The sequence below is a fragment of the Lepidochelys kempii genome, chromosome 7, assembly GCF_965140265.1.
Source record: "Lepidochelys kempii isolate rLepKem1 chromosome 7, rLepKem1.hap2, whole genome shotgun sequence".
Taxonomy (NCBI): domain Eukaryota; kingdom Metazoa; phylum Chordata; order Testudines; family Cheloniidae; genus Lepidochelys; species Lepidochelys kempii.
The window spans coordinates 114,665,843-114,680,243 of NC_133262.1; the positions used below are offsets into that span (position 1 = coordinate 114,665,843).

General features: G+C 45.0%; 1 protein-coding gene across 2 annotated transcripts in view; it reads right to left on the reverse strand.

The window, feature by feature from the left end:
- Positions 1-1,334: 1,334 nt before the first annotated feature.
- Positions 1,335-14,401, reverse strand: part of HABP2 (hyaluronan binding protein 2) — a 42,243-nt gene continuing 29,176 nt past the window's right edge. Inside the window, exons 4-13 of one of the 2 annotated variants that reach the window (XM_073354972.1) lie at positions 13,014-13,121; positions 12,168-12,284; positions 11,742-11,861; positions 10,216-10,387; positions 9,558-9,652; positions 7,659-7,914; positions 5,160-5,302; positions 4,617-4,751; positions 3,025-3,170; positions 1,335-2,129 (exon numbers count right to left, since the gene is read on the reverse strand). In XM_073354972.1, coding sequence (XP_073211073.1) covers positions 1,953-2,129; positions 3,025-3,170; positions 4,617-4,751; positions 5,160-5,302; positions 7,659-7,914; positions 9,558-9,652; positions 10,216-10,387; positions 11,742-11,861; positions 12,168-12,284; positions 13,014-13,121 — 1,469 coding nt within the window. In that variant the 3' untranslated portion in view covers positions 1,335-1,952. The remainder of the gene's footprint in view (positions 2,130-3,024; positions 3,171-4,616; positions 4,752-5,159; positions 5,303-7,658; positions 7,915-9,557; positions 9,653-10,215; positions 10,388-11,741; positions 11,862-12,167; positions 12,285-13,013; positions 13,122-14,401) is intronic. The other variant, XM_073354973.1, reaches the window with a different exon arrangement.

Sequence of the window (14,401 nt, forward strand, 5' to 3'; positions counted from 1 at the left end):
GGGCTGATGGAACCTAAATTAGCATTGATTAATTGGGTCGTATTCTTTAAGGGACTTCAGAGGCGTTATCCCTGATGGACAGAGATCACAATTACTACCTGAGTCTTCTGTTGCAAACCGCTGAAGAAGGTGGTTAGAAGTTACTTCAATAGGAATTGCTTCTGATGGCTTATGGGGTGGTGTTGTGGGGTGGCTGCCCCACTCACATGCCAGATTGGGTTACAGCAGGCCAGAGCGGCTGCGCAAGGCGGCAGCCAATCAGGGAGCGCCTGTTAGAGAGCCAATCAGGGCTGAGCAAGTGGCAGCCAATCAGGGCCAGGCTAGGCCCTATATAAAGGCTGCCCAGGCGAGAGACAGTCAGTCTCTCCCAGACCTTCAAAGGGGGAAGGTCTGTCTCCTGAATGATGAGACCAGCACCTGGGACAGCGCAGCGCAGGCTTCGGGGAGCAGAAGGGAACTCAAGCCCAGTACCTGCCAGGCTGCAGGCCCTGATAGAAGGGCCCACAAGGTACAAAGGGGCCAAAGGGGAAGCGGCTCAGGGAGGAGAGGTGGACAAGGGGAGCAAAGGAGGACAGGGAGGCTGCTGCCAGAGGGTCCCTGGGCCGGGACCCAGAGTAGAGGGTCCCTGGGCCGGGACCCAGAGTAGAGGGTGGGCCTGGATCTTCCCCCTTGTATTACACCCAGCCATTAGACGCAGCCATAGCGGACTGCACCTGACCCCTGACAGAAGGGGTTAGACTTTAGGGGTTTGGTTCGCCACTGTGGCTGGGGTGAAGCAGAAGGACTGCTGTTAACCCCCCCCCCCCGGAAGGGGGTGAGCGTGGACCAGGGGGTGAGCGTGGACCAGGGGGTACTGCTGGATGGCAGTGTCCTGAAGAGGATGCTGCGAGAAGGGAGCAACGTGGGTCCAGATGCCAACAGAGGGCGAGAGACAACAGGACACCACCAGCAGAGGGTGCTCCACATGGACTGAGCTAATTCCTGGTGGTACCAACAGGAAGCACTGTGGTGGTGAGTCCCAACCCCGTCACAGGCGGTTTATAGAACATCTCAATGGCATGAAGTTTAAAACCAACCATAATGTCTCTCTCATTTGGGTATTTTTGGCTCTTTGTTACACTTTGCAGACCGACTCTTCACATAAACCAGTGGGCACGCTTCCATCTCAGAATTAACGTCAATCCCATATTTTCCAAATTTTCCTTAAAGACTGTAGAATAACTGGACAAAAATACGCAATTCTATCTATAAAATGGAATTCCAGTTTTATGTCTAACAATTCAGAGATTATAATCTAGGTTTAGTAAATAATCCAGCTATCATCGGATACAAAGAAGAAAAAAAACAGAAAAAATCATCAACATTTTCAAAATTTTGAAATAATTTAGATTTACATTATAGAAATATTTTATATATTTTTGCTGATAGCCTGAGATACACAAATTGGGCCCTGAGCCTGCAAACACATGTACATGAGTAACTTTATGCATATGCATAGTACCATTGACGTCAAGGGGAATACTTAGCGGTGTAAAGCTGCTCACATGCATAAGTGTTTTACAAGACAAAAATCTCAGAAGAAAATAAGAAAATGACTGTCCGATTGATTTTGGGCAAAGCAGAGCAGCTCTCATTCCTTCTATCTGATCCACCAAAAGACTTCAGCGGACTTTGGATCAGGCCCTGTAAGTCACTGAAAAGACCTTAAGAGAATCTACGAGAGTTTCAGTTTTCAGCTAAATATTACACACATACACACATTTTTCACTGTTCGCTGGGGATGGAAATTTGTGGTTGCTGCATGAGTTCTGAAGCAGCAGCTATTGCTATTTTCTCTGTAGCCACCACCATCTTGGATATATTGTCATAGTGCCATCAATAAAGTTGGAGGAGGAGGGATAAAGAAAATTAAATTTCTCAGGTTTACCATTTGCCTTTCCAGAAAGTGTCGCTTACTTGCGTGACCTGGACTCCTGCTGAATTTTTGATTTAATCCAATTAAGGAATCTTGTCACTTGGGTATAAACTCCTGGTTTGTCTTTTATGCCACACTGTTCACCCCAGCTCACAATTCCATAGACATAATAGGAACCATTTTGTACACAGGTTAGAGGACCTCCAGAATCTCCCTGAGGAGACAAAAAAATAAGAGCCATTCTTTGCATTCTAAAATAAAGCAAAATGTTGCCCAACAACAAAATTTCTCTCTCAAGCACAAGATTTTGAGGTTTTGAATGATTTTTTTTTTCTTAATACAGATGTTCCAAGGAGGTGGTGTTCAGATCCTGATTAGGTTTAGGACACCTCTCTGGATTCCGTTAAAATGACAGTGAAAACTCAAAGTGTTCTTGTGAAGTTTTGGCTCAAACTGGCAGAAATCTCACAAGTTCACATGACACTTCCAGAGTCATGAATGAAAGTCACTTGGCATTATGGTCATAACCTTGATTCATAACTATACGAGCAGAGTCAGATTGTGGATCAAAATATCTGTGAAACTGAGTTGGGCCCGTCTTTAGTTTTGTCATTTTCATTTAAAGGTTTATGGAAGAACTCCAGAGGCATACTGAGCCAGGTTTTGCTGTGTTACAATAGTTCAGCTCTGGAGTGGCTTCAGATTTACACCACAGTAACAGTAAAATCAATCCTGACTTCCCCCCATGAATATGAGATCTGATGAGGAAGATCAAGTTGGAGGTCTGGTGCTCATGACAAAGAAGAATCTGATAGATTTGAGGGGAGAGAGAGAGATTAGAAGGTATATGCATTAAGAAGAGTTCTGGGTAAGCATCTGAACTTTTCCAACGGAACCTCTAAAACTTCTCTGTCATTGATCGTGATGACATTAATTCTAAGACTGTGTCTCTCAAATCACACTGAAGAAAGAAGAAGGCTGTTTTAATGCATTGATAGGAGAAACAGAAATATATATGTAGTATCCTGGCAGAGCCATTACTCTGCACAGCCTATTTATGTGATTTTTTTTTTTTTTTTAAAGAGAGAAATACAGAAAAAGCAACCGACCTGACAAGTATCAACTCCTGGTGTCTGCAGATTTCCTGCACAAAGCATGCTTTCATCCAGTTTGTTATCATATGCACACCGTGCATTGCACCGCGTCTTGGAGATCAGCTTTACTCTGGCATCTAACAGCTGACGAGATCCTTCACCTACAAGATGTGTGCCAGGAAAATGCGGAAAGTCACCTTTCCCTTTCCCACTTCATGTTATGTTTTTAATCTGAGTTTGTTTGTAATTTGGATGGGGGGGGAGGGAAGTCTGTCTGAAATCATACACATTTAGTTAGAGCTGTGCCTGGGAACTTCAATCAGAACACTAGAAGTCATGGACATTTGCCTGAGTAGAGGCAGGGGAAGGTCTACAGGATTTGGTCATTCCACCTACACATTTGTTAGTGGCATTAATGGCCTGATTTTTCAAAGATGCTGATCACTTGCAGCCTCCATTGACTTCAATGAGATTTGTAGCTGCTCAGCACTTCTGAAAATCAAGCCACTATATATTTTTTAACACACAAAATAATGAAACAGATAAGCAAGGTAAAATCCTACAATATTTAAAGGAGATAACTAATGGGAATCTAAAGACATGACATATCTAAAGGTGAGAGCCACCGATTCAAAGCACTATATCTGCAGCTACTTAAGGCTGGTTTATAAGTTTGGTCTTACTCCAGAGTTACAGGAAACATTTTGCCATCTCAGTGATTTCCTGAAATGCTAATAATAGCTCTGTTCAGAGAAAGAGCCAGTTTGAACGCTTATAAAGTAATTGGTTTTCTAAATAAACAATTAAAAGAACTGTTCAATTTGTATTTTTTTAAAAAAAATATACATTCTATTGGCGCATTCTAAACAACTGGACATGCTTTGCTATTGTTGACTTCAATGGGAGTCACATCAACAGGTAGAATTTGGCCCTATGTGTCATATCAGACTATCGGTTGCAAAGTACTAAGCCACCTAACGCAGCCTGAGTGACACATGATCCTTCTGTTACTTTACAGCAACACATCAATCAGAACACGAGAAAATACACTTTTCAGAAAATTGCCATGATCTTTTTTAAAAAAAAGCATAATTCCCACTCAGAGTTACTGGCTGTAATAAAGATTTGGGTAGAATTGCTCAAACTTGAAATGATTTGGATGTTTGATGTGTAGAAGCAGCAAACAAATTCAGATGCTGCTGATCAAAAGCTTAATGGGTGTGGAAAACTTGCAAGAGTTCCAGTATCTGATCCTGTCTGGAAATACTGTAAGTAAAGCATAGCCTCATTCACGGTACCTTATTGCTTCTGTTTTTGGTTCTGAATGAAGCCAAGAAGCAGTGTCAGGTGGCAAAGAAAAAGGTTAATGGAATTTTTTCAGATTTTCCAGAAAGGTTTGGATACTGGATGAAGGTTCAAGTCAATACTTATTTTACCTAGACAGGTTAACACATGATTAGTATTTGGTTAAGTTTCTTTGCTTAATCTGAATATTAGATACTAGGGCCTAGATTCTGATCCAGGGAATTGCAGAGCAACTCTGCTGAGAGAGTTACTCTATTCTAACATGGGTATAACTGAGATCAGCCAACCCTTAAATAGCTTACCCGTTTCAGTATCTCCCCATCCTGAGATATAGCATTCAGTCCCATCAGGCAATGGAGCACTGGGCAAACACACTGTTTTCACATACTTCGTTTCTAGAGCACAATGGCCATCAACTGGCTTCAGCTTAAGTAAAGCTATACACAGGGTAACAAAGAATATATCGATTGATAAAGATGAAAGGGGATTAAAATTAATCTACAATGTACACATGTGCACTGTGCAAATGCCTGAAATCTACTATTTGTACCTGTTGCTGGACCCTGCCCTCTTCTACTATGTACTTGTTTATGTAACTATCCTGAAAATCTAGAATGCCTACACTGTACACAATCACACACTGGCTTCATCTTTTCTAGAACCTGTCCTCGCACAGATTGAAGTCAGCAGGAGTTCTGCCATTGATTTCAGTGAGAGCAGGATCAGCCCAATAGAGAGGTGCAGCCCATAGAAACCGCACCTCCATTTTCATCTGTGAAAAGGTCCAACCAACAATGCCTCATCAGAGAGTTCACCACGCATGTTGCAACACTGTGGGAGCTTACCGATATCATTGAATGGAATATTGTTCCTTTCTTTGTAATGTCCATGCCGAATGATCTTCTCCACATCAAATTTTTGTTCATGGTACTCTGTCTTCTCCAGGTCTTGCTTTCCAAGGGACACTTGCAGGTTGTCTGGGTGAAGGCTAAGAAGAAGGAAAAAAAACAAAAACAAATCACCTGCTGAACTTTTTTGCTTTGGTGCTTAGAATCAGGCCCACTGACAGCAATTCCGGCCTGGCTAGGGCCGTCCCTAAAGGGGCCGGGGGCCCGGGGTGGAAGTAATGAATCTGTCACTTCTGAGCCAGACCGTGCTGGCCAATTGCGCCAGCAAATGGGGCCTGGAGCGGTCGTGTGTGCCTAGGAACCCTGTGGCCCGCCTGGGTGATTTAAAAGGGTCAGGGGCCTCCGGGTCCTTTTAAATTGACTGGGCCCCTGGGCAATTGCCCTCTTTGCCCCCCAGTGGCTGGCCTGCTTGGAATGCAGGCAGTCAGAATGGTGACCCAGTCAGCAATGCTTGAATGAGCTCCTGCATTTTGTAATTTACCAGTCTCCAAACCTAGACATTTCTACACACCCCCGAGGCATACGCTCCTCTGAAAATGAAATATAGTATTCTAGGCAGAGGCTAATTGGGGTTTAGCAACAGGAGGCAAAAATCACAGAATCGCTGTTCTAGAGCTCTCGCTGCTTTCTTCCTTATGCCATGGTGTGTAGTGTGGTCAACCCCAACCCCAGATCTTCAGAGGACTTTCCTTTCAACCACCAGAAAGCTTGCTACATTCCTCCTCTTTTCCTCCAGCAGACACTGAAAACCCTCAGAGAGGGGACCCCTTCAGATACTGACAACATTTCCCTAAGGAATTAATTGAAGGCTTGAATCAGTCCTACAGCAAGGTGTGATAAAAACACCAACACATCAGCCAACTGCCTTATCTACACTACACAGAAGTAAGAGGAGGGCGGAGAGAATTTCATAGGTAACACCTTTTGGGGGGGGGATGATCAGTACATGTTTTTATAATATCCTTTTAACTTCCTGTACATAGCTACTCACTAGCATGTGATCTTAATAAAAATACCAACCACAGCTAAATCAAGCAGAAACTGACTCCTCTGAACTTTAATCCAATTTGAGAAGAAGGTCAATTTACATATTGGTTCTTGAAGTGGAGTTCCCTAATATTCCATGTAGAAATATCCGCTCTCTTCCCTTCTCTCTCACTTCACAGCCCCTTCTGTAGCGTACTGTACACACGGTATAACCTTGTTTCAACTTAACTAGCATTTGATTAAAAGCAGAAGTCAGATCCTCTTTGAGCAACTGCAGCAAAGGTGTGAAAGGGACAACATGTATTTTAATGAGCTTCTGGGACACTCATGCAGTGGGAGGGAAGTGGACTGGATGATTTAATAGGTGTTTTTAATCTAAATTTTCTGTGAGTTTATAACTATATGGTAACAACATTCCTTTACCGTCTAATTCTTCTTTCTCTGGCAACCCTCAATACGAGTCCTAAGTAATGTTTTAGGATTTTATTTTCAGCTGACAAAGTGGTGTAGCTCCATTGAAGTTAATGCTGATTTACATTAGTTGGGGATCTGACTCTATCTTTCAATGAGAGAGACAGGGTGGGGAGGTAATATCTTTTATGAGATCAACTTCTGCTGGTGAGAAAGACAAGCTTTTGAGTTTACGCACAGCTCTTTTTCAGGTCTGGGAAACATACTCAGCATTTCTAGAAGCAGTTATTACAACAATCTATAACCCATTAACAACCCCCTCTCCCTGCCCCCTGCAGCTGTCTTTCCCCTGCCCACTTCCTTTCCTCCCTATGGATGTAGGGGTGTTAACAGGCTACTTTACCTTGAACGGTCCCTTGAAACATGTGTTAACTACTTAAACTGAACAATCTGTTTCATCTTGTATTTAATTGTGACACTCTGAGTATGTTTCCCAGACCTAAAGAAGAGCTCTGTGTAAGCCCAGAAGCATGTCTGTCTCACCAGCAGAAGTTGGTCCAATAAAAGATATTCCCTCACCCACCTTGTCTCTCTAATGACCTGGGACTCATATGGCTACAACACCACACATTTCTATAATGCTATTAAAGCTGTTCAGAACACAGAAATCCCATCCTGCAGGAAACTCTATTTTGACTTTTTTTTTCCCTATCCTGGAACAGAATGGAAAAAAAAAATCAAACTATCAAACATTTTAATGGAATGGGAAGTTCGGAAAAATGTCCACTCAAATGTCAAAATGAAAAATGCTAACACTTTCGATCTCAATGCTTTGTTTGAAATTTTCCCATTAAAAACACAAATCAGAAAGTGTTGCCAGCATTGACATTTTCCAGCAAAAAAATTCAACCTGGCATTTTGTTATCAATGGTTTCCAGTGGATAAATGTTTGTTAGCAACGGTTTCCAGTGGATAAATTTCAACCAAATAACTATGTGATTTTTTTCATGCTTAGCAGGACACCGGTAATGTACTTACTGAATGCAGTGTCCAGCAGTGAGAATCCAGCATGGTTCAATCAGAGCTCCTCCACAGAAGTGTCCCTTTGGCATGGGAGGCCTCCATGGCCACTTGCTCTGCAGAGATGCCATCCAGGGATGTTTGCCAGACATGGTCTTGGCCCCACCATAAATCCTTTTGAGTGTTCTTTGAGCCTCTGGCTGTCCACATGTATTGAATGTCTTACCCACTACAGGAAGAATGGCTGGGGCGACTGTAGTCGCTGGAGTCTTTTCTGCAGGGGAGACATACGACTGAACTTGCTACAGGCAGAGACTGAACTTGCTATAATGATTATAAATCTCAGGAATGGACATGGCAACGCATTCTGGGAATCTCTCGCACAGTTATAAGACTGGAAGTGTTATGACATACTACAGGGGAGACCTGGGTTTGGGAGCAACATTGGCAATCCTGCCAGATGTACTGTAGGAGCCACTTGGAGGATCATCTGCAGCACTGTTCAGCAGTGGTGATTGGCTGTCAGAGCTTCTTGGAAGCTTAGGAGCAAGTTTTGCCTGAGATAGAATTTGGGGTCTTGTTTGCTCATTTGACTTTTGATATTTTTATATTCTTGTGTGAACAAAGACACTGCGTAAAAAGAAAAGGAGTACTTGTGGCACCTTAGAGACTAACCAATTTATTTGAGCATGAGCTTTCGTGAGCTACAGCTCACTTCATCGGATGCATACCGTGGAAACTGCAGCAGACTTTATATACACACAGAGAATATGAAACAATACCTCCTCCCATCCCACTGTCCTGCTGGTAATAGCTTATCTAAAGTGATCATCAGGTTGGGCCATTTCCAGCACAAATCCAGGTTTTCTCACCCTCCACCCCCCTCCACACAAACTCACTCTCCTGCTGGTGATAGCCCATCCAAAGTGACAACTCTTTACACAATGTGCATGATAATCAAGTTGGGCCATTTCCTGCACAAATCCAGGTTCTCTCACCCCCTCACCCCCCTCCCAAAAACCACACACACAAACTCACTCTCCTGCTGGTAATAGCTCATCCAAACTGACCACTCTCCAAGTTTAAATCCAAGTTAAACCAGAACATCTGGGGGGGGGGGGGGAGAGGAAAAAACAAGGGGAAATAGGCTACCTTGCATAATGACTTAGCCACTCCCAGTCTCTATTTAAGCCTAAATTAATAGTATCCAATTTGCAAATGAATTCCAATTCAGCAGTTTCTCGCTGGAGTCTGGATTTGAAGTTTTTTTGTTTTAAGATAGCGACCTTCATGTCTGTGATTGCGTGACCAGAGAGATTGAAGTGTTACACTGTGTGTTACATCTGGCCACAAGCAGATGGGGTAAAAAGAGATAAGAAATAAAATTAAAGTGTTGTTGGGTAGAGTGGGAGTTTAATATACAAGCGCACACTTGAAGGACAGTCCTGTCTCAACTGCTCTCCCGAGATAAGGTCAAGCAACCAGTTGGGAGAGGTGAGGGGAATGCGGGGAGAGGGGTTATAAGAAACACTAAAAGCCAAAGAAATGCCTGACCCTGACCGAAGCACAACCTCACTCCTTACTCCTCCCACGGGATACAAAAGAGGTGGTTCTGAAGCCCCCAGACCCTCCAAAACAGAACATGACATAAATTATAAGGGTTGGGATCAAGGGTGTGCACTACAGGTATAATTATGCCTGCTAAGAAACAGGAAGGAGACATGAGAAAGGCTCTGTGGTGTACAGAGCTATTTATATGCTTGCTTGATTTCCCCAATAAACATTGCATTGCCTGCACTTTGGACTTCTGGTCTTCTGTTTTCTGTCTGTGGGACGAGAACCTGGGGAAGGGCAAAGAGAAAGCCCTTAACACCTCTGAGACTCATTGAGCAGGTTTAGTGTTATTCTCCACTCTACCTGTTACTGAGCAAGGCGAAACATCACAGGAGTCCCATTTCACCTTGTTATCTGTTTTGATGAAGCACCAGGGTTTTACATCACCATCTGGATTCCTGAAGGGAACAGATTCCAACATCCACCAGTCAGAGTGAGGAAATCTCCAGGAGAACAGGTTAACCATTGGACTGAAGGGTGCATAACAGAGCAGCTAAATGCTCCAAATAAAGATCCAAGCTTCCCTAGAAGCTATTTTCATTTTTAACAAGGGATACACCTGAGGAGATGGGTGGCATAGGTGACTCTCTTCCACTTTTCCACCCTCCTGATCCTGGGAGTAGCTAGGGGCTGGGTCAGTGCAAATTAGAGTGGTCTCTTCTAGGACAGGAGCATCAGAGCTCTTTAGAGGGGTGCCCCAGAATGTCCACTATTTCAGATGCTGAAGAAGAGTCTGTGTACATCACCATCTGAAGTTGGTCCAATAAAAGATTTTACCTCACCCACCTTGTCACTCTCATTATGACAAAGGCAGGTTGCGTAGAGCAGGCAATGGCAGCTTTACATCCCCTGGAGATTTCCCTTTACTTCCCTATGGATCCATATGAGCTGCTCACACTGGAATTATTCTGCACATTTTTTGTGAGAGGAGACCTCTGCATATGTAGCTTCAGTAGATTACCTGCAGAAGTTATGGTCACCGATGCCATAATATTCGGCATCCTCCATAAATGCATTGTAACTCTCGTCCAAGAGCAGGTTAGAATTCCAATAAAGGCATGTCTCCCCAGACCTTGTTTGACTCACTTTCCCTCTGTATTCATGGCCATCCTGTTCATAACAGTCCTCTGGTCCTACAAGAAGACAATGCTGGTATGAAAAGGTCCTGCCTGTCACTCATTTCCTACACAGCAGATGTGTCACCCACCAAGGACGACGTGGGTTAATGTCATGCCTGTTGCAAGATCCAGCGAGCAACTGGACCAAATGTAGTCTTGGATGAGGGAGGTGGGAATAACTGAACCTTAATCCATATTCTCAACCATATCTATACTGTGCCACCAAGTTACAATGGAAAAAAGTTTCAGGACCCCCGACTCCAACCTAGCTATAAGGAAAAGGAAAATGACTGCAAATCCCTGAAACCTATTTGCCACTCCCAGGTTGAGACCTCATGCTCTAAACAGCTCAGCAAAGTAGCGTTGGAGAACTTCCATTATTAAAAAGTCAGCAATTGGTCAGAATCTGTTCCTGTAGCAACCTGCCACTTGAGCTGTGTATAGCAGAGGGTGCTGGTATGATGGATAGACCTGATCAGAGAGTTGGTATCATGCTAGAAGGATAGACACACCAGCAAGAGGAAAGAGCGGGTTAAAGGTTAATGAAGGAATTATGGCAATGGGAGTGCTCATGACAAGGCTGTCTGTTGCGTGGAGCTGATCTGAAGCCTTTAATATACGTATATAGAGAATTTACGATTCCCATCCTCCTACCCTTACAAATGTGTGCCCCTGCACCCTCGTTCAGTCACACTCTTCTAGAAGTGGGTAATGGCTGGAGCACAGTTTTGGAAACATCAGAGCTGGGAACCCTTTTGTGATATTTGGGGTTCACCCAGGCCAATAAGGGGTTTGGTCACCATCTGCCTTGTAACCCTAAATGTCTTTTGGGGGGCTTTCTGGCTGTTGGGGTCAGAGTTCTGAACCAAAGCTTCACAGCCACAAAACACTCCAGGGTTACAAGGCAGACAGTGACCAAACACCTTTCTGGCCTGGGTGAACCCCAAAATGTGTGGGTACATCCTGAAGGGGGCCCCAAAGAGAGGAAATTGGGAAAGATTTTTTTTAAGAGGAAGGGAGATTGTACAGGAAAGCTCAGAGGGGGAATGATAAAAGCCCTGAGAAACCTTACAAACAACTGGTTGTGCCTGCCGAGCAATGTGGGGAGTTAATGTTGCTAACACTTGAGCGTCCTTTCACTAGTCACTTGGGGGGACAGAGAACCTACGATAGGTGAAAGAAGTCCTCTGAAACCTTCCTGAGCCCAGGATTACCCTGGATATTACCCTTGGGCTCCTGGTCTAGGAGCTGCGCTAGTGAATCTGATTGCAGGCTTGAACCTTGCTTTGGACAAATGCAGCCTAATAATTACCTTCTCCCCACCCTTGGTGGAAAAAAGGCAAATCCCAACATACCTATCCCGGCATACCTATTTCACAGAACCTCCCTCTGAAGGGTTCAGCACACTGGCAGGAGAATTTTGATCTGAGTCTCCGCTGTAGACAGACGCCTCCATTTTTACATGGGTTTGGTTTGCAAGCTGCAGATACTGTCAACATTTAAAGCATAAAACAGTACTATTATTCTGCTAGAAGCTGGTCGGCGGTAACTGACTCCCCTAAGGGACTTACTCCCCTAGCTGGGAGATGCAGCAGACTCATCCTTGGTGGGTCTGGCAGAGAGCGGATGCGTAACACATACTATTCAATAGGAAACATAGGCTTTCCCCAGCACTATCCTCCAGATTGACTCTCCCTGAATAGACCACCTCTCTGGGGTGAGCAGATAGTGCAGGCTCCATGCCCACTTACTGAACATACAAACACGTAGGATTTTTTTCTGCTGTTATTCTCACCTTTGTTGCAGTATGGTGGCTTATAAGGATGTCTACAAGCGCACTGAGAATAAGGTGGAGTTAGCATTATAAGGCAGTCTCCTTTACGGCAGCTATTCCTTTCACACACGTTTTTCACTGTGGTGGAGCCAGATAAAACAGAAAAGCAAGATAAGATTAATTGCTTGCATTTTAGACATGCATTCACTGAACAGGTGCTGAGTCCCATAGATGCCAGGCTAGATGTACTAGAATCTCTTGCACCATTTTTGGCTATAGCTTTGGGTGCTGCTGCCTGTTAAGCACCTAAAGTCAAAACTAGAGTTGTGCAGAAAAGGAATTTTCCTTCCTGTGAAAAATGTCAAGACTATGGTTTCTTTTTCCATTCTGAATCGGAACAACAACAAAAAATCTTGATATTTTTCATGGGAAGAAAAGGGTACCAAAAATCCATTTCAGGAGAACTGAAATGGAATTTTGTGGCTTACCAGCTGCCTGCCTGGGAGCCTGAGGAGCTGTCCAGCTACCTGGGCTCCCCAGCAACTTGCCAGGTGGGCAGCCAAGAAGCCCTGCCAAGAAGTCACGAGGGTGGGTGAGCTACCAAGAAGCCAGGCAGCCTGCCTACCTACCTGCCTGGTTTTCTCTGAAAGTTTTGATGGAATCGACACATTCCTTGAGAACATTTCAACAATGAATTGTCGACCAGGTCTAGTTAAAACCTGACACAGATTTACCAGTTCCTTTGGATTGTTTCACAACCTGATGCTTTTTGAGAAGTGAATCAAAGGCAATGTATTTTTCTAGAGCTTTTTGGCTAGAGGTTTTTCCTCCCTTTAATAATAATGAAATTATGAAAGCAGCACCTACCTTTCTCACACCTAGTTCTGGCATACGGCATAGGGCAGAGGCAGGTGTAGTGATTTCCATTTCTTTTGCATTCACCATTATTCTTGCAAGGCTTGGGGGAGCATGGATCTACCAGGAGAGCATGGAGACTTTTTATTTACACCCTCCAGTATCGACTTTTTGCCAGGCTCTTAGCTTGACGTTGCCATAAGAGTCTCAACAAATCTCATGTGTTTAGATAATAGACAGTTTCTGGATCATGTTCTTCTGATTTGGTTTCAGGTGGAACCCCAGGTCAGATCGCCCCCCAAAATGTGACCCTGCTCTAAAGTTGACAGGTTCCCCTTCCAGAGCAATCTGATGCTGTCTTCCTAAGCACAGAAGCACACCTAACAACAGTTAGCCAGTCAGCACTGAACCAGGTTCTGCACTGCTTACTCAGGCAAAACTTCCATTGTAATCAATGGGGGTTTCACCTGAATAAGGCCTGTGGGACCAGATGCATTAGGAACCAGAGATGACCCCAAGCTACTGAGTCTGGCTCCAGGTATAGAGGACTTCACTAAAGCATGGAAGTGTTTGGGCCCATCTCTCCTCGGAGCAATGTAGTTGTTAGATTCCCCTGAAGATGTCATATATCATTATTAAGGCTCCATGTTTGTCACAGAGGTCACGGACTCTGTGACTTTCCGTGACCTCTGTGACTTCTGCAATGGCTGGCCTGGGGGCCGCCTAAGCAGCTCGGGCAGCCCTGGGCCAGGTGCACTGGACGCTGCTGGGGCAGTCTCGGCCCCGCCCACACCCAGACGCAGGAGTTTGGGTGTGGGGGGGACTCACGGCTGGGGATTGGGATGCGGGGCGGTGCTTACCTGGGGTGGGGGTTCCCAAAAGGATGACAGGAACTCCCCTCCCTCAGCTCCTAGCTCTACATGCTGCCTCTGCCTGCAGGCACCGCCCCTGCAGCTCCCATTGGCCACGGTTCCTAGCCAATGGAAACTGCAGAACCGGGGCTTAGAGCAAAACGGAGGCAACATGTGGAGTGTGGAGCATGGAGCTAGTAGCTGGGGTTGCTGCTTCCAGGAGCCTTCCCCAGTCCCCCCCCCCAGGCTGTGATGCCCCCCCTCCCAGGCCGCACCTCCCCCGGCATCTACAACTCCCTGGAATGCAACCCTCCCCCCCATACCTGCACCCCCCAGCCGCAACTTCCCCCCCCCGAGCACCCGCGGCGCCCCCCAGGCCACACCCCTCCAGCACCTGTGGCGCCCCCAGGGCTGCCCGCCCCCCCAAGTTTTAGTCAGGGGTATATAGTACAAGTCATGGACAGGTCACGGGCTGTGAATTTTTGTTTACTGCCCGCGATCTGTCCATGCCTTTTATTAAAAATACCTGTGACTAAAACGTAGCCGTAA